This window comes from Ctenopharyngodon idella, chromosome 11, assembly GCF_019924925.1.
Source record: "Ctenopharyngodon idella isolate HZGC_01 chromosome 11, HZGC01, whole genome shotgun sequence".
Lineage (NCBI taxonomy): Eukaryota > Metazoa > Chordata > Actinopteri > Cypriniformes > Xenocyprididae > Ctenopharyngodon > Ctenopharyngodon idella.
In genome coordinates, this window is record NC_067230.1 from 9,434,743 (window position 1) to 9,455,754 (window position 21,012).

The 21,012-nt window shown below is 35.0% G+C and overlaps 1 protein-coding gene across 1 annotated transcript in view; it reads right to left on the reverse strand.

Annotated features, from left to right (window-relative positions):
* plekha6 (pleckstrin homology domain containing, family A member 6) overlaps positions 1–21,012 on the reverse strand; it is a 66,040-nt gene that overhangs the window by 23,126 nt on the left and 21,902 nt on the right. The window contains 1 exon segment of the mRNA XM_051911606.1: positions 9,724–9,824. Within this exon segment, the coding sequence (XP_051767566.1) occupies positions 9,724–9,824 (101 nt within the window).

Here is a 21,012-nt window from a genome sequence, read left to right on the forward strand (position 1 = left end):
AAATTCTGTGCTTACTGTTTGCATTTGAATTTTACAGAGAAGCCATTGTCCTTGTGTGTAGCTGGCCTTCATTTAAACCTTTATTATAGTATAACCAAACTTCTAGCATATATTTATGTAAGGAAATCAAATGCAGGAGTAAGAGGTGTTTGGCAGTTTGTAAATATGTAAAAGGTATGTGACATTGCTTTGTGAGGACGTGGGACAAATAAACCATGTTAAACTGAAGTGACATGATTTATCTGGTACTAATTTGTCAAGTTGTCACTAATATAATGATTCAAAGTGTTATATTATAATGTAAAGAGGTAACGTGAAGTTCATAGGTTTCCCAGATGAGCAGTTAGTTACAATATGGCATTGACTTTCATTTTATGTACAAAAATATGTTCTTAATAAAATTATTAAAATAAAATAATAAAAATGTCTACTTTTGTGCTCCACAGAAGAAAAAAAAAATGTAATACAGGTTTGGAATGACATGAGGGTGAGTAAATAATAGAATTTTCATATTTGGGTGAACTATCGCTTTAAATAAACCTGCAGTTTTAGAAACCTAAACCGGTTTTTAGTGATGCTTCATTGCTTATAAATCACTTCCTCAAAGGTGGGTTGAAATTGAGTCTTAGTGCATCCTGGAGACATATTTATGTTCTAGAGGAGACATTTGAGTTTACAGTGGCGTCATGTCAGACTGATCTATCTTTACAGACCTCCTCTTAACTACCAGGTACTCTTTTACCCAAACAATCACAGGTGCCTCCTTTTCTTCTTCACAAATCAGAAAGAAGAACTTCCTATCACATAGTATGTCAGTGCAAGACTATATTTAGTTAGCTTAATGATGTACTAATTGAAAATGTTTGTCATCATTGGTCTGTGAAGAGAAATATAGTTCTCACATAGTTCTCTCAGGAACGTGAGAGCTCAATATCTTTCTGAGGAATTCCACAGGCTAAGTTAGACCTCAGACAAGAACTAACACAAGATCAATTTTTATTGTAGTTAGCCTGAGGAAATAAGCCAACGCATGTGAAAATCGGAAAGTATGTGTTAGTATCCTGCTCTGTGTAGGATTTCATAATATAATGACGCCCTCTTTTTGTGTATTTGCTGATGCAAGTAAAGGCAATACACCAGACTAGCAGATGTTCTGATAAAACTGACATTCATTTGACCCTTTTACTGCAAATGAAAGAAGGTCAAGCTACATAGTCTTGTCGTAATCGGAGTATGCTTTGTTGTCTTTCTCTGTGCCAAGCAGGTGCGCCGTTGGCAGAAATTGACCCCCGCACTTTTGATAAGGGCTGCTTAAGCCAGTATCAAACTAAAACAGTATGAAAAAAGGTACAAAATAGCTTAGGATATTTTCTTTCAAATGAGACCATTTTCACGTTTCTGTGAGCTTTCGTTCGTAAATAATCAACTGTTTTATCGCGGATGTGCAGAACAGGAAATGCGCTCTCGAAGAAACACGCGATCTCCAAACCATCGATCAAAGAGTGCTAACGTTTTCTGAGGACATGTCGATGGTATGTAAAGTTAGCGTTCGTGGGGACATGTCAATCAAGCCAAACGTCCATTCAGAAATCGAGAAATTTGACACAGGCTGATCTCTCTTATTCAGTTCCGGTTGACTGAAGTATTTGTGAGTTTTCGTGAGGATTTATAGTTTATGGACTGTTTTGATTTCGATAATCACATCTAGCAACGGAAAAGCATCAATGGCATCGATAAAAGAGATCTTTGAAAGAGAAACTAAAGTGATTATTGCCTCGGCCAGCGACGCAATGGGGAGGACGCACAAGAGGAGAGGACTCTGCGTTTGGTGTGTATAAATTGTATTACTGCATTTACAATGCTTATACTCATTTTTTGATTGAATTGTTATTATTTTAAAATGTGAAAGATCAGCAACCAATATGATAAACTATTATTTGACCAAAAAAAATGTCAAAACTATACGAACAAAACGGGCTACTTGCACACTGTTTTTCACAGCTGTCTGCAAGTACACTCAAAAAAATGAATTGTTGGATTTACTTAAAAAAGAAGTGTCAAGCGGTTCCACACAACTAGATTGAGCAATTTGTACAAATAACAATTTAGTTGTATGAACAAAAGAAATTCAAGTAAAGCTGACAAAATTTCTTTGAGTAAATACAAATCATTTGAATGTCACTGTTACATAATATTAATATGTGCAGTTTACTTAATAATGTTATGTTTATTACGCAAGGTGAACACATTTATTGACTTAATGAACTATTTGCTCTACAAAATGCACTCAAATAATTCATTGAACTAACTCAGTTGAATTGAGAGCAGGAATTTCATCCTAAACACGCATATATGAGTGCGCACAGCCTAAACACAGACAATACTCTTCTGCGTAATGGTAACCACAAAATTCAAAAACGTTACAGAAACTCCTCTGAACATTAAACACTAACATAAACTATTAACATGAAAAACACATAAAATAACACTTTAATCCCTAAATTTACTCTCCTAATGCAGTCCCTTATATATCTATATATATATATATATATATATATTCATCCTGCTGTATATACAATACAAATCTGTATGTCTTCTGTTCCAGATATATACCACATTAGTATTATTATTTATTTTATTTTACTTATTTATTATTATTTTCTTAGTTTACTTATTTAAATGTTCTTTCTGTTCTTATGTCATATGTATGTGTGTACCAAAAGCTCCTGTAGAAAACCACAACAAATTCCTTGTGTGTTTGTGCACACCTGGCTCATTCTGATTCTGATTCTGAACTACGGATCCACTGCCCAGTTAGTTATGTCAACATTAATTTGTGCGTTTCAGCAATGTTAAGTTGACTGAACAAACACTTATTAAGTAAAGCTGACAATACTCATTTTTAGTAGAAACAACGCAGTTAAATCAAGTTCATATAGTTACATGAGTTTTTTATGTAATGTGAACAAGGGTGGTTTGAGTGAAACTAACAACAGTGAAAGTTCATTTTTTTGAGTGTATGCAAACTTGAATAGAATTGCCATTTCAGTAAATCTACATTTTGATATGATGAAATGGTATTATTACAGTGCAAAAACTGTGTATAAACAGTAATTTCTTTGTTTCAGTTTCTGTTGAAGATTAGTGAGCAGCAGCAGCTCCAGGAGGCAGACGGGTGATGCTAAGGTGATGCTCAACACAGGTGACAAAAAATGGTGCACATATAAGGAATTATACAAATTTGGAGGATGTTCTAGATTGTAATAGAGTCTTGTGTCTCCTGAAAGAATAAAACTGGTCAAAATCATTAAACGCCTCTTTTTTGTTAGTTAGTTTGTTTGTTTGTTTATTATGGCACAGACAAAATATACTATAATATATATCACTTTCAGCAGTGTTTCTTTTATTTTCAAAGGGTTTTCTGTAAAATAACACTGCGATATTGGATTTATACCACTGTAAATGGTATGGGGAGACTTATATATATATATATATATATATTTATCACTTTTAGAAGTGTTTTATGTAACCTCAAAGGGCTTCCTGTAAAATGACACCAGGATTTTGTATTTAGAGCACTGTATGTGGGTATGGGAAACTTTTTAATTTGGGTAAATTTGGGTCCCAGTGCTTAGGAGGTTAATGATCAGGCAAGTTTAATATATGATGGTGGTCTGATGGTGAGCCTGAAGTGGTGGTCCAATATCTGGAAATCTGATCTTACTATCTGGGCTTTTGCTTACAATTTGGTGCCCCCCCACATTGAAAATGTCTCCTGCGCCCCTGGTGCCAAGAGATCACTATTTCAGCTGGCCACAATGAAAGTCACTGCAGGTTATTTCCTTTGAGTATAATTCACTAAACATACTTTCCCATCTTGGCCTTGATTCACAGCTGAGCCATCACATCATGGCTTTTTACACCACAACACAATCTGTTGCTGAGTTTTAGATGGGATTTCTTTACCATTTTGTTCTGGTAAATCCCTCAATGGCCTAAGAAATCGTCTTGTAAGTTAGATATTCTGTAAATATATTCTTCTATTTCTATCTTACAATGATGAACATCTCATCTTTATCTGAATAGTGATTCTGTAGCATCTTGAAGAGAATAGAATAAAATAAAACATAAAAGAACAGAATAAAAAAAGATTAACAGAATAGAATAAAGAATGGAATAAAATAAAATAGATTAACATAATAAAATAAAATAGAATAAAAAAGTAAAATAAAATAACAGAATAAAATAACAAAACAAAACAAATAAAATAACACAATAAATGAAATAAAAATTAACAAAATAGAATAGAATAAAGAATGCAATAAAACTGAATAGAATAAAATGAAATACAATAAAATAAAATAGAATAAAAAATAAAATAACAGAATAAAATAAAACAACACAACACAAAACAAAATAATAAAATAAAAATAAAATAAATAAAATAGATTAACATAAAATAAAATAGAATTAAGAATGCATTATTAAGATTAATTTAATATTAATTTAATATTCATATTAATATTAATATTAATATTAAATTAATTTAATATTAAGATTAATATTATTAAGAATTAAGAATAAAAATAAAATAAAATAGAATAAAAAATAAAATAGCAGAATAAAATAACAAAACAAAACAAAATAATAAAATAAAATAGATTAACGTAAATTAAAATAGAATAAAATGAAATACAATAAAATAATAATAAAATAAATAAATAAAATAAAATAGAATAAAATAAAACAAAACAAAACAAAACAAAACAAAACAAAACAAAACAAAACAAAACAAAACAAAAAATAATAATAAATAAAATTTATTTGCCCAGAGCAGGTCAATGAAAAAACAAAGGAACAAGGGCAGTTCTCTGCCTTATTTTCTGGAGTGCCAGATGGAAGAGGAAGCAGACAGTCAAGCCTCAGCAGATATGGAAATGACAGCCCTCTGCTTTCCTGTCTCCCTGCCTCTGTCATTCTGCCTGTCTCTCTCTCTTTCTGGGCCTCTGATACAAGTACTTGTATACTCTTAGTCATGCGGAGCTAGACTGAACTCACTTGTTTTTGATCCTTATGTTTGCTGATCCTGGAGTCCAGGGGGCAGGATATGTAGACATGTTAGAGTAGACAAACATGCTCTCAGAAAACTATGATACCAAATAGGGCTGTCAAAATACCAAAAATGTCAGTAGACATATTGACAAAACAGTTAACAGCACAAGCTCAAACAACAGCAAAAAATGGGGGAGAACAACAAAATGAATGACTGCAGCTACCTTTAATAACTAGGTGTCACACAGGGCTGGACGGCTCCTTGTGTGTGTTCTGTCTACCACCGTACTTTACAAACACGCACACACTCTCTGGATGGTGTGTGTCTGTTCCAAACGCTCTGATGTGTACTTCATACACAGCAAACAGACAGAGTCCACACGTCTGATAAGAGAGAGCCACCTCAGCCCCGCACGCTAGGACAAGGTAACCAGCCGAGGGCTGCTGGGAAGAACAAAGTGAACTCAGAACAGACAACAACGACTGTAGAGACAGGTGAGAAAGGGAGGTTTGATCCAAATTGCCATCAACAGCTCTTCCAGATTGGCTGCAAACTCTGTTTTCATTGTCCGCCCTACCATAGGAAAACATGTCTATCATGAATACATTACAGACAATATGAAAGCCGTCTGGCTGTATCTGTGCATCCCACATGCAGGTTCAGCCAATGGTTCAGCCGCTGAGGACTTTTCCCTCCAGAAAAGATTCCTCAGCTCTAAGTCTGATGGCGTGAGTCGGTAGACTCACCTCCTGATCTTTCATGTTTCTGCCGTTTATCCCTCAGAGAAAAGATGAATCTTAGGCTAAAAATGTCCCAACCACACAGCAGTTACACAACCAGCACTCATTAATATTGCAGCGGCTCTATACTGGGACATAAGAATGAGAGAGAGGGAGTGAAAGAAAAATAACCAAAGAGAACATAGAAACAAACACACATACACATTTGCCTAGCTATATATCTAAAGGCGTTTTCACACCAATGGATCATTTGTTTTGTTCCGAAACAGGGACTAAATTTGTTACAATTTTGCATTTTCTTCTTGGTTCGGTTCGCTTTCACATGGCAACATTTCAAAGCGTACCAAAATGTGTTTATGCAAGTCACATGTGAGCAAAACTATCCTCTTATTGGTACAGTTTTCTCAGTGTCATCCAACAAAATGATTGACAAGTTAGCTCCATGAGCTTATTTTGGCTTCATTTGTAACTGTCGAGACACACGCAAACACTATACGAATGTAGCCATCATTCCCATTGTTAAATTATACATTACATTTGTATTAATACTGCAACACTATACGAATGTTAAAATGCAGGAGCGCAATTACACAACATTTTAAGATGAAGAGGCGCTTTTTGGTTTTCAACTACGGTAACTAATGTGCTCACTCACAGAATCAGACACTACTGCTTTTTATATAACACATTTCCCTTAATGAATCATGATATCGTTTGGTCCGTTGGGTCGGATTGCTTTCACATCTCAAACGAACTGCTCCAGAGTTAGTATGAAAGCGTACTGAGACCACCTCTTCAAGGAGGTCTCGGTAGGCTTGTTTGGTCCGCTTTTGGTGCACACCCAAATGGCACTTCTGCATTCACACCCGCCCAAACAAACCGCACTAAGGGGGACAACAAACTCTAGTGCGATTCAACAAAACTAAATGAGGCAGGTGAGAAAGCACCCTGAAATAAATTGGGCTGAGAAAGGAATTATATTACTGTAAAACATTACCATCCATTGGTATGGATGCTAATATAGTTATTGTTCTTAGTGTGAACGGGCCTTAACTCCAAATTTAAATTTAAAAGAGAGTCTCCCAAAGGGAGGTATTGTCAGATTTAGTGTACTTCTGGGGACAGTTTTGTCCACAAAATGTATCCAAGTGTCCACACACATACTGTACACATACCTGTGTGTGTGTGTCTGTGTGTAAGGCCTGAAGCAATGCAGAGTAAGAGAGTATTAGACTCCCTTATGTGAAACTGAAGAACATCCTGTGCCCAGAAGCCAAACACCAGTTTTGATCCTTGCACACATGAGAAGAATTTCGTAAAAGAATTGGCAACACTTCCAGGAGAAGAGTCTGAATAAAAAGACCCAGGGCAAGATGCACTGCATCAGATGTGTTTCAGGTTCTTTTGTGAAGGCAACATGATACATGTAACCGTTCACTGTCACAGAGCACGATGAAGAATGGTTGACTAAACACACCTTCCTTTCTCTCTCTCTCTCTCTCTCTCACACACACACACACACACACACACACACACACACACACACACACACACACACACACACACACACACACACCACAAACACATTTTAATATTTCCTGGTTAATTGTTAACATCAAGCTAGGTTAAGTTCAAAACATGCACACAGGTATTTTTAGAGCTATAGTGTGACATATATGATGGTGTCATGATTTTTATTACGGCTGCCATAAAAATGACCCTGCGCTGATGTAACTCCACACCGAAACTATGGGTCTCTGTGATATGAAAAAGAGACACAGCACACCTTTTGCCTCAGGGTGCAGATGCAAGAGGCTACTGGATCCTTGTGACTGATGGTTTGCTTTGTTCTGCAAATATATCTCTGGAGTATAAAATAGTCTCTCTTTTGTAGGAGATTGAACAGCTTTGGATATGTTTTCAAAAACACGTGGATAGGCAGACATGGGTTTTAGTAAAGCTGTAATGGCGGTGATTCTAAATCTGCCATTTCCACAGGCGATGAACATTAGAAGTGTAAGTGTGATGCATAAACTAAAGTAAAATACAAAAATAGACCTTTGAGAACTATATACACATAAAGAATGCTTTAAAGTAAATATGATCTTACAGTCAAATGAATGTTGAACCACCTGCTTCTTAAACAATATTATTTAATGGACAACAATTTTATAAAATAGACATGCCACATGCTAGACAATACATCAGACAGCAGTTGTATAATACTATATAATTTAATCCAAATAGTAGAGGAAAATATAAAATATGTCTAAATAAATCATAAATCAAGTACTATTCAACTACTATTCACAAGTTGGTGGTCAGTACGATTTTTTTTTTTAAATTACTGGTAATACTTTTATTAATCAAGGATGCATTAAAATTATCAAAAGTGACAGTAAAGACTCTCATGATGCTATAGAATATTTCTAATTCAAATAAATGCTGTTCTTTTGAATTTTCTGTTTATCAAAGAATCCTGAAAAAAATGTTAAGCAGCACAACTATTTACAACAGTGATAAAAATAAAAAATGTTTCTTGAGCAGCAATTTAGCATATTAGAATGATTTCTGAAGGATCATGTGACACTAAAGACTGGAGTAATGATGCTGAAAATTCAGCTTTGCCACCAAGAATAAATTACATCTTAAAATATATTCAAATAGAAAACATTTATATTACACTGTAATAATATTTTACTGTTTTTACTGTATTTTTTTTTCAAATAAATGCAGCCTTTCTGAGCATAAAATGCTTCTTTCTTTTTATCGTCTATAAACTTTTGAATGGTAGTGTATATAAATTAAATAATATTTTTATTTGAGTCAAGCACAAAATAAAATGTTTAAACATTTATCAAATACAAAGTATTAACTTAAATGTATATATACATGAGTACAACTGAATAATAAAAATTATTATTATTAATATTCCTAAAAATAACCCAATTTTCCAAGAAGTTAATTCTAAATAAGTCAAATAAATATTTTTGCATAAAGCATCATTCAAATATAACTAAATATTCAAAAAGCTTAAATCAGAAATTACTCTTAATACAGCTCTGACAGAAGCAAAGCCTTATTCCTCCTTCCTGTTTCTTTTAAAAGTATTGCCAAAGGTCATCAACGCCTCAGCTGTGCCTCGTCTGTTGCTTACTTATTTCCTATTGGTCAGTTTAAAAGCCAGGTGCTATATATATGAAAAAAGCAGTTTTACTAGAAATCTAACAAGACCTGCAGAGACACGACATCAGATTCTTGAGCATCTCCAGCCCAACCCTTAGGGGCCCCATGGAGCCAGAGGCAAGAGACATAAACACAGTTACCCAACACATAACGGTCTCACATTCTCCGCAAGTGGAACGAGTACACCTACAATCGTATGCTCAAAACACAGCTCAAAACACATCTTCACATGCTACCCAGCATGCACCCTGTCTAATCTAATAGAGCTTCACAAACAGGCTAAACATAATCTTATTTACTAAATTATGATAACTCACCACAACACCGTCCTCTCACAGAGCAACCGGGGCGTATACACTCCGAAATACTGAGATCCGTCTTATATGCATGCTCTAAAGGTCTATGTACTCAAACCCAGTCGCCTGGGATCATGATGAAAATATAATCTGACATTATGTTTGTCCTTCTGGCACATAGTGTGCAAACACATTCGGGAACGCATGCAAAGATGCAAAGTCCACTGCATGTGTGGGTGTGCAATCAGAGTAAATATAGAGTCAGTGGTTTTGACTAAAAACGGATACATGGTCATTGAGTCATGATTAATTCAGAAACATCACTTAAAGTTTCCTATTATCATATGACCTACACTGACACCGAATACCATGTTTACCTGTCACCCCTCCCAGCCCTAGTCCTGAAAGCATTCAAAACTTTTATTAAAAATGCACAGAGATCACCAACCTTAAAGGCAAACTTGCGGCTGATGTTGTCCGATGCCTGGACTGGTCCAATCTTGAAGCTGAGAAGAGGAAGGCTGCCTAAGACTCCTTCTTCTTTATCGTCTGGATGGAATAAACATTAAAAAAGGAGGAAAAAAACAAACATTAATGCTAAAAAAACAACAACAAAAAAAACATCAGTATTATATCATTCCAACCTGGATTTTAAAAAAGCTGATTATCCAATTAGGTGAGAAACAACTCTGTACTAAATCAGAAAAGTCCAACTTTCTGTTGTGTGCCGCTACATTGATGATGGTAGGCAGCGGTAATAGAAAAGCAGGTAAACTGCAGGTGAATCCCATAATAGATATCCATTTTTATCCCAGCGCAAAGAAACGCTAATGACACTGAAGCAAGCAGCGGCGCACAGCCTGGAAGAGAAGTGCTCAGGCTGGTTAAATAATGGAGCACATCGTTAAATTTTCATAGCGAGGAGGGCATCGGAGATCCAGTGTTCTCGCTCTCGATCTCCCGTACTGAGAGCTGCTGCCGGGGAAATGCAGTGAACCCACCCGCGTGTGTGTGCGTGTGTTCTGACAGCACTGTGCGTGCGTGTTTGTGTGTGAATGAGAGACAGAGGGAGGGACGGAGGGAAAGGAGGGGTTTAGCAGGTTGTGTTTGCGCTATATAGAAGCGAGAGAGAGAGAGAGAGAGAGAGAGAGAGCGCAAGCAAAAGATAAAAGATAGCTATCATCCCTCAGTGACTCAGTGCTGCAGGAATTCTGGCTCTCGACCAGCTGTACCTGCACTGAACAACCAATCAGAGACTATTATTCTGTCAACAAAAAGGCCGGGCAAAACAATTCTGAGTATGAAACGTATACTGATATGGAAAAACATAATCTCCACAACAAACTTAAAACTACAATGAAATGCATGAACATTGTATAAAGGAGGGTTGTAAAACAACAATAATCACAACAACAACCACAACAACAACAAAACACAGTCTAAACCTGTCTGTCAAGGCTGTAATCACTACAGACATTGACAAGGAATGTCACTTCCAATTTTTTAGATTTGTGGTTATGAGTTCAGATATGAGTTTTTTTTCAGTGGTTGAATCTTTAATTTATTAGTCCTCTCAAATCCTTAAAACGTGGTTACAGACTAGCTGCATAAAATCTAACCTTACTATGCTTATTATATGCTAATTTTTGTCTTATTTTCTAGGAAAATGTCTAAATATCTTTAAAACAAGATAAATCTACCTGAAAAGTAAAATAAGATAATAAGACATGGTTTTGGTTAGTTTATTTTATTTTTCTTAACCTGTTGGCATATTGTTATATGTTGTGTTAAAGGCACAATATGTAAGATTTTTGGATTAAAATATCCAAAAAACACTAGAACAATGTTATATATTTTGATGAATTTTTGTATACCAAATGTTTCCAAGAATGTTTAAATCCAGAGAAATAAACAGTTTTAACCAGGATATGGGCCGTGCCCATGCGTCGTTACATAGTTTTAGTTTCTAGTTTTCTTGATTTACAGTGAGTACCATGTTTTACCATGCCTAATATCGATCTAGCTTACTGCAGTGTGCAACAAGTGTCTCATAGTAGCCGCCGAGCGAACGCAGAGTTGCACTATAACAACTTTCAACTTTTTTAATAATCTCATCCATGAACATGTCCAGATTCTTTTCCGCCGGTTGTAGACAACACCTTCCATGATTCCGCGAAATCAAGGCGTCATCAAGCTACGTCTTTGTTTTGAATAAGTGACCTCTAGTGGTGAAAATTTACATAGTGTGCCTTTACGTATAAATCTAAGAAAAATTAAGTTTAAAACAAGAAAATGATACAATAATAATAATAGTAATAATAATAATGAATAAGTGAGAAGCATTAAGATAAATTCAAGTCTTACTGTCTTACAATGCCTTTTTAATGATTTTTAGATCACTGTAAAACAAGATGAAAACTGAGATCAAGATTTTTTTTTTTTTTGGCAGTCACTTATTTTTATCTGAATCTGTGTCCAAGTGCTTTGACATAGTTTTATATACTTTATACATAATGGCAGCTACATGTCAATACAAAAGCTGAGGCAATATTTACACTGGGCTGAGTATTGATTCCTGTTACGTAACAATTCTAATTCATAAATTCTCTCAGGATCTGTTGTTTGTCTTTTCAAATGATTCTTGATATCACAGGCTCAAAAACATACGTACTTTTCATTTCAAACAGTTTTTGGTAAAAGCCTTGAGAAAAGGTGCAGTCAAATTTACTGTTGTAAAAATCCAGTCATTTTATTAGGAATTGCCGCACTGGGAATTTTGCCTGAGGGCAAGAGATTCGCACGCGCAGATTTCGTAACAGGTCGAAGCTGGTCATGCAAAATTGCTATGTTGGACAACAGAAAACTGCTTGGTTTGAAAGTGAATTCTGTGTGAGCTGTTCTTCATGCATTGCTTCACTATTGACAATGGATAGTGGATAATTTTGCTCCCAAAATTTTGCTAACACGAAATGCACGAAATGGAAGTTGCAATAGTATTTTCTTCAGTATTTCTGACTGAGACGGCTTCTCGAACAAGAAAAAATGTAGGGTGGGACGTGATTGTCCATCAGGAATTGATTGTTGTTTTGCGATTGTGGTGATCTCATGTGAGTGACAGGTTGTCCTGCCCTCACGCTGAAAAACATCAAGAGAGAAGAGATGTCGTTGCAAGAGGGAGGGGAAGTTATTTTGATTAAAGATTACAAGGGAATATGAATTTTGAAAAAAATAATGATGTGCAACAGGTAAATTTATAATTTATACTGTAAATAATATATTTTGCAATATTCCATAAAAAAACAAGAATTGTCCGTTTTGATTTCATGGTGACATTAAGACTAGTGTAAGTACATGGTGACAACTGGCCTATCAGATGTGTCTTAGGGAAACTAGATCTGTGTTACTGAACCACTGATTTATGTACACTGCTAATCTTCACCCATTCATCCAAGTTTATTTTTCCCTGTTACCGTCTCTTCTAATTATTTGGCATACAGCTCTGATATCTGCAGTGACAACAACAGCGAGCCATTTTTCAACATCTCCCCACGTTCAGAATACCAATTGAGGCATTAAATTGCTCTGTCGCACATTCTCCAACCCTTTAGAACAGCTCAGTTGGGTAGATGGATGCGGGGTGATAAGAGGACATAGGGTGTTGTGCCTCCAAACACAGTGCCGTCTCTAAGATATTAAGGGCAGCCGTGGAGACGTATGGGACACAGCCAGCTACTGAGTGTTGCTGATTGTGATTTTTAAATAAATGACCCTCTCATCCCAGTGAGCCAGTCAAGAATAGAAAGAAACTTCCTGGTGTTCCTGGAGTGTGTTTGTTATGCCACTGACAGTGACTCTCATTAATTTTGTTATGCGCTACATTTTTGAATATACAATGATCTTTGTTTAAAGTAGTCGCAAATTTATTACAATGCAAGTTGGGTGACTATGTTTGTTGGCATACTGAAACACAAACATAGCTATAGGTGTATATGCTTTATATGCACAGTATATCTAATATGTTTCTGATTTCCACAGACACTGTGGTCAAAAGGAGGAATAGTTCTATTCCAAAAATTAAAACGAATGCACACTACATAGGCAAGGAGACTTTTAGCATGTTGCTAAGCTAACACACACTAATAATTATAATATACAATAATAATTAAAATTCACAAACCTTACAAACAGTCGGTAAAATAACCCATAAATTACATTTAAATTAAATTACACTGAACTATTGTTATTGATATTTTTCAATAATTATTATTCATAATCTACAGATTTATTCATTGATCTCAGCTCATCTGCCATCTTGGATTATTATTAATATTATTTTATTTTATTTTTTTTAGGAAATTGATGGGAGTTAGAGTTTGACAAGCTAACACTGCAATTCCCAGAATGGTATAAAATGACAAAATAAAAACAAAAATAAAAAATGCTGTTCAAAAGTTTGGGGTCAGTAAGATTTCTTAATATTTTTAAAATAATTATTTTATGATCATCAAGGCTGCATTTATTTGATCAAAAATACAGTAAAAACAGTGATATAGTGAAATTTTAATAAAATATAATCTATTTAATATATTTTAAAATGTAATTTATTCATGTGATAGAAAAGCTGAGCTTTCTTTTTTTGATGAAAAACAAAATCTTATTGACCCCCAAACTTTTGAACAGTAGTGTATAATAAATCATTTTATATAATAAACTCACTAAAATTTTTATTGATATTTTTCAGTACCTAAAGTTAATTCATAATCAATTTCTCTTGCTTTCTCCACCTCGTCTCACACCTTAGATTTTTTTTTTTTTTTTTTTTTGTCACTGAGCTGCTGCAATGCATTCTGGGATCATCTTCTCTACGTTAAGAGTGTTCATATAATGCCTTAAAACACTCCCTCCACAGGCAGCTCACTAGGTTTTGGAACAGAGCATGTGTTTTGATGTTGCCTTCAATATATGAGGGGTAATGGAGAGGCAGTGTGAAGTAATTAGCCAGAGAGACGTGGGCAAAGTCAACAGGGTTGAATCATGCAGCTGTAGCCCCACAGGCCTTGCTGCACTCACCGATATAATTAAACCTGCTGCACACAGAAAGCTTGATCCAGCCAAGAACCATTACTGTAGACCTCCTCCTCAGGGTAGACGCATACACAGATGTTTCTCAAGTTTATGATTAAATTGCAGCCTGAGCTGGGAACATTTTATGATCTAATGTGATAGGGTAATGGAGCTTTAATGGGTCTCAAATTTACACAACAAATAGGCATTAAGGAGACCAGTGAGAATTTGCTCATATGATCAGCAGGGCTAAATCAATCACCAAACACAGTCTCTGATCAGAATGCACATGTGTGAAAGTATATCCACATACAAAGCTTGAGGACACTGGATGTTGGATTGTGGACAGCTTTATCCTCCATAGGCGCTGTGGAAGAAGGCAACAGCCTTTACAGCTTTTTTTATTCTAGCCCAAACAAACCCCATGACATACGTATCTGAGCAGAGCCAGGAGGCCGTCTAGTGTCTACACTCCCTGAGATCAAACGCATGGGAGTCCTGCCAAAGGTAGATGCTTGCATTAAGATAGTAAGGTAGTAATTCAAAGAAGGAAGCACCACAGCCCATAACAAAGGCCTCACTGCAATTCCCGCATGGGAATGAGGAGGCCTTCAAGGAGAGGAATGATCTTCAGAGCATGTTTTAAAAGTGTAAGATGTGTTGGTTTAGTGGTACGGTTTTTGTTTGGCATGGAATTGATTCAAATCCCTAGTTAAAGAGAAGTACATACAAAAGTGAAAATTCTGTCATATTTACTCAGCCTCGTGTGGTTCCAAACCTGTATGACTTACTTTCTTCTGTGGACCACAAAGGAGATTTTGAAGAACATTTGAATTGTTCTCATCCGTACAATGAAAGTCAATGGGGTCCAAATAACATTGGACCCCAATGATTTGCATTGTTGGATGAAAAAACATTAAAACATTTATTAAAATATCTTCTTTTGTGTTCAACATGACATTTTTTTTGTTGGGTAAACTATCCTTTAATATGATATTTTATATAAACTACATAAACATGCACAAAACATGACAGCCAATCATTTTCATTGTATGGTAATTAAAAAAACAACTATTCCCTGGAAAACAAACACTTTTGTCAAAAACAGTCATGCAACATATAGTAATATAGTAATGAGATAATTTTAAATAATTGTTCAGAGTTGCATTTAAAATTTTGGCTCAACATCTGAAGTGGCTCGTGCCCTGTCACTTTCAATTGGCATGATACTTCTGAGCAAACACACAGTGCTCAAAAACCAAGACAACCTCTCTGTTTTTTACACGGATGATTGGCAGTTAAAATCCCACAGAACAAGTTTGTTTCTGATATGGCACGCAAGTGTTCAGATACACAGGAACAAGAAGCCAGTGTCTGAAAACTGAGAACACACTAAGAACACCACTGACAGCAAGTGAAGAGGGAATTTTAAAGGAAATCTGGCATGTTTGGAGACGTTGAGAGACTCATATTTGCATTACCTCAGACAGTATCACTGTCAACTATGGTCAGGTGCACACACAAACCCACAAATGGATCTAAAATCAAAATGTAACAGTCGCACCATCAATATTGTTTGCTTTTAAAACAATGCACAATGAATCACTGACAAGAGTATTGCCATAAGATTACGTAATAAGATGAAAAAAAAAAAACATTGTGATTACATAACCTAATATATTTTGATTTATATTCTTCTGATGCACTAGCTACACCTTCTTTAGCAAATATGAAGACAAATCACTGACTGATATTCCCAGAAAGTAAAGTATGTGGATTTTAAATCACTTTAGAAAATACAGCACAGAAAACACAAAGATAAAGTACAGTGTTCCTTTCAGTAATGAGGGACACAGAGGAAAATATGCAGATAAAAGGAGTGCACTGAAACATTTTTCTTCAGTATTTTTGTCTTGTTTTCAAATAAAATTGTCTAAACTTTATGAAGATAAATTTACTACACAAATTCCATTAAGACCTTAAAAGAATTATTCACTCAAAAATTTCAATTCTGTCATTTAATCATCCTCATTCCTTTAAGAAGACCTTTTTTCCCCAGTAGAACACAAAAGTAGAGAGAAAATGGTTGTTCTTTTCAATGTAATTAAAATGAATGGCGAATAAAGCTTCAAGCTTTGAAAAAAATGCAAAAGTAGCATAAAAAGTATCATAGTTTGGCAAATTGTGTAAATAAATGTAAAAAAAAAAACCCCTGTAAGTTTCATGCATTAAAAACCTCAAAATATAACTAAATCAAGATATACAGTATTATCTGAAGTGTATAAGCAAATTATCTTCTTAAGAATGTAAAAAAATGCAAATCAAGGCTATTAGTGTGTGAAGGCAAAAATTCATGCTAAACAAGCTTGATTGAAGTAGGATGGAAAGCCAGTGAACTAGCGTGTTGCTGTTGACATGATATGACTGCGGCTGGAGGGAAGGGGGCAGGACACGTGCTGGACATGCAGTCAGCTGATGCACATCATCCACACCTACGGGCAACCTCTCATATGCTGACATGTCCAATGCAAAGCCACTCATTTTAGAGAACACGCTATCTGCCTATGGAGTCTAAATTTAACCATTAGAGCATGGGAGGGGCTTTGGTGACAGAGAGGTTTGAAGTGGTCCAGTATCTTGCAAACCCAAAATAGAATATTTGACATTCTTGTCAAGGAATTCCTCTTCTTCCTCTGAAATTAGTAGGTTGATATTTCACAATAACATTCTGAAAGTCATTCTTTAATATGCTGACTATTTTTAACTTCCCACATGATTTCCTGATGGCTTTAACCCTTTCAGGCCCATTATATATATATATATACATATATATTAGAGATGCACCGATGTATCGGCCAACAATTGGTATCGGCCGATAAAAGCTATTATCATCACTATCGGCCATCGGCCGATTGTTTATAACGGCCGATGATCAGGGCTGATTATATCCTGTCAATCAAAAGGGTGCAGAAAAACGTGTTCAGACTGCAACTCATACATACTGTGTGTCGAGAAAATCACTCTTGTGTTGAATTTCTTCTTCTTGGCGGTTGGCAAACCAGCTTTTGTGTTGAATTTTAACGCATTAACAGTTTAAAAATAGTGACGCTAAAGCAGGCTCTTTTTGACCCTATGAATCACCCGTAGTTCAAGCCAGGGTTGCCAGGTCTGCGTTTTTATTTTTATTTTTTGCTACATCAAATAGTATTTGTAGCGCCTCCGGTCCAATAATCGCAAAAGGCTTTGTGCTTTGTTACTTCTGATAAGAATACAGTTTCAGTTTTCAAATTCTGTCCATTTTATCATGAAATTCAAACAATAAATGGCGTTTTGACGCTTTTAAATGTGTCAGATCGCTGTAATGCCTCAGTTCAGGCGGCAGCGCGGAGCGCGAGTCTTTTCTTCCTCTTCAATACAAGTTATATCTCGAAAAACATGCATGAATATCAAAGGTATGTTGAAAGATATAGCCTAGTACAACTTACCAGAATGTATCACATCTCATGTAATCACTTTATTTGTGCTTCAACTGCGGAAAGACGTCAATAAAACAGCTTGTGAACAATATGTCACATGTCAAATTTACCTCAGGAACGTTTTCCAATGTTTACAGTTCCTTAGCTATCTATATATATATATATATAAAAAAAACACTAGAGAGGAGCTTATTTAATGTTAATTATGTTTGTGTAAATTTGCCATGAAGACAACAAGTGCTTATGAAAACTACCTTATTTGATACTAAGTTTTATACAAACATTTCAGTGTTTATTTGAGTGTAATTATTATATCTGGAAATAAACAGCAGCTGAATATAAAACTTCTGTTGTTAATTGTAACCTCTAATATTGTAGTGTACCAAATGAGAGGGTTCCCTGTATAGTTTGCAACATTATTTGGGAGAGATTTTTTTTCCTTAAGAAAAACCAAACTATCGGTATCGGCATCGGCCAATATCATTCTGAATAATCGGCTATCGGTATCGGCAGAGAAATTTAGTATCGGTGCATCTCTAATATATTATATATATATATATATATATATATATATATATGAGCAACGAGTAGCCGTGTGATATGGTTGTATATCAGCTCGGCTGTGATTCGGCTGTAGGCCGTAGCATGTAGCTGATATTCTTCAGGTCATTCATAATCATAAAATCAGTTTGAATGTCCACTGAGGAAAGTGATATCTTTGTCTTGTCCTTTTAACATTTAAGACGTTCCTTTTTTTTTTTTTTTTAAAGAGCAAGACAATAAGACATACAATGAAAACATAATACAAAAAATAGACTTAACAGTGCAGTACAAATAAATTGAAGATTAACATAAGTACACAACAAAAACACCATTTACATGTAGTTATGTGAAGTGTATGAGTAATGTATATGTATGTATAATATACCTCTCTATCTTGAATGTGTATAATGTAATTTTATTTGAGAGAAATAGGAAGGAAAGAAAAAAAATAATAATAATAATAATAATATTGAAAATACTTCAAATAAAAAAAGAAAAGAAATGAATGAGTTAAATAAAAAGAAGAAGAAAATATATAATAATGATAATAATAATAATAATAATAATAGTAATAAGGATAAAGAAGAGAAAAAAGAAGATAGAAAAAAAAAGATAGACAAGATAGAAAAACAAATAAAGTTAATTTATTAAATAAATAAATAAGGAAAAGAGGAATAAATAAGGAAAAAAAAAATCTTTTAAATAACCAAAATAAACAATTAAGTAACTAGATAGAAGAGTGAGGAGAGTATAAAGATGTGTATAGATTATAATTTGTATCTAACGTTGATACTGAGAAAAAAAAAAAAAAAAAAGAGGGGAACAATTTAAGACATTTAAGACATTCCCATGACAGCGCATTTGTCAGTTGTATCTCGTAAGATGTTGTTTAAAGTAAAAGCAACATCCTTGTTTCATTGTTTCAGTCCATTTCAATATAAAAGTCTTTGCGCGTGACTGACTCACTCATAAAGACATTGTGAAGACAGTCAAAAAATATGGCATGTTATTTATATAAAATATTATTTATTGAACAATAATATTTAAATTAATAACAACAGTCATTATAACAGCATAAGCAGTAAAATAGGAAATAAACACAAGCAAACAGTTCAGTCAAATGTACAAAAACAGCGCTCTAGTTAGTGCAGGATTTAATTTCAATGTAAATAAAGTTATGAAACTTAATATAGCCCTTAAGCCAAATCTTAAGCTCTGGAACAAGTAATAAGACCAAAGATTGCCTGATTGATATACCCAAAACTAATTATACCTCATGTTAAAACACTATCTACATAAGAGCCAGCGGCAAATTCCCGAAGGACTGGCCGAGATGAAGCTGTTCTCTGCGGGTACATGAGCAATGAACGGTCACTGACGGCATGGAGCTCACATCTCTGTAAGCGTCTAAACCAATTTTTAAATAGGCGCTATGTTTACATACAAATCGCATATCTGAGGTCTAAACAACTACATTCTTGCCTAAAAACTACATTCCATTACAAAATAACTGTAGTATCTATAAAAATATGGTGGGTTTGCTTGTCCGCCATGACACTCGCTGTGAGAATGCTGACAGCAGAGTGATTCAAACGGTGAAACGGTTCCCGTGGTGATACTGGTAGAATATTGCATGGCTGGAAAGACCTCTCAGCCAATCAGATTCGAGAACCAGAACGAACCGTTGCATACATATATATATATATATATATATATATACACATACACACACACACATGGACATAATGGGTCTGAAAGGGTTAAAGCCATCAGGAAACCACATGGGTCTGAAAGGATTAAAACCCCAGATGTGACCAGTGTCTAAAGAACTGAGCAAAACAGAACTCTAAAATTGAAGTGAGAGAAGAACATCATGAAGGAACATCTGGGCAAAGCTGCATACCAAATATCTTAACACCCTCCTCTATACCACAATGCCTCTGGATGATGTTGATTCTCCACGCATGAGCTGTGACTGACCTTCACGGCTGGTATAAAGGAGACAGTCATATATTCTCGTCACACAGATCACAGACGTCGCTTTCTGAGATCGTGTGGGAACAACTCACTACAAATTTGCTTCACACTTAAATTTGAAATGTGTCATTCTTGCACCAAACTGAATTGTACAAATGTTATGTTATTTTAACTAATACTGTATCTCAAACACATTATGCATGTATGCAAACATTTTAAATACTTTTAGCCTTCATAAAACCCATTTCCTTAATCTCCAACATTACACACTCTATCCAGCTACACTTCATTCATTTCTTTCCAATTTGTGAAATAGCTGAATATATTGTGAAAATTAAAATGTCATGTAAAAACATGTAATTACCCCATAGCAAAGATAATTACTAATGTCTTGTCTATGCCTCGGTTGGAAGGCAACCACAACTTGGATGGTTCAGGTTTATGTAAAATTCCACCATGACAACATCAGCCTGCATGGCTGTCAACACAACGTCACGAAAAAGTTCATGAGAAATAACACAACAAAACAAACATGTCTAAACATGAAATTCTCTATTTTCAGCACTGCATATAAACAAACAACTGATGTGCAGTCTAACCTTAAAAAAATACAATGGCGGTATCAAGGTACTTTTTTCACACAAGTATTCATATGTACTGTACACTAACGTTCAAAA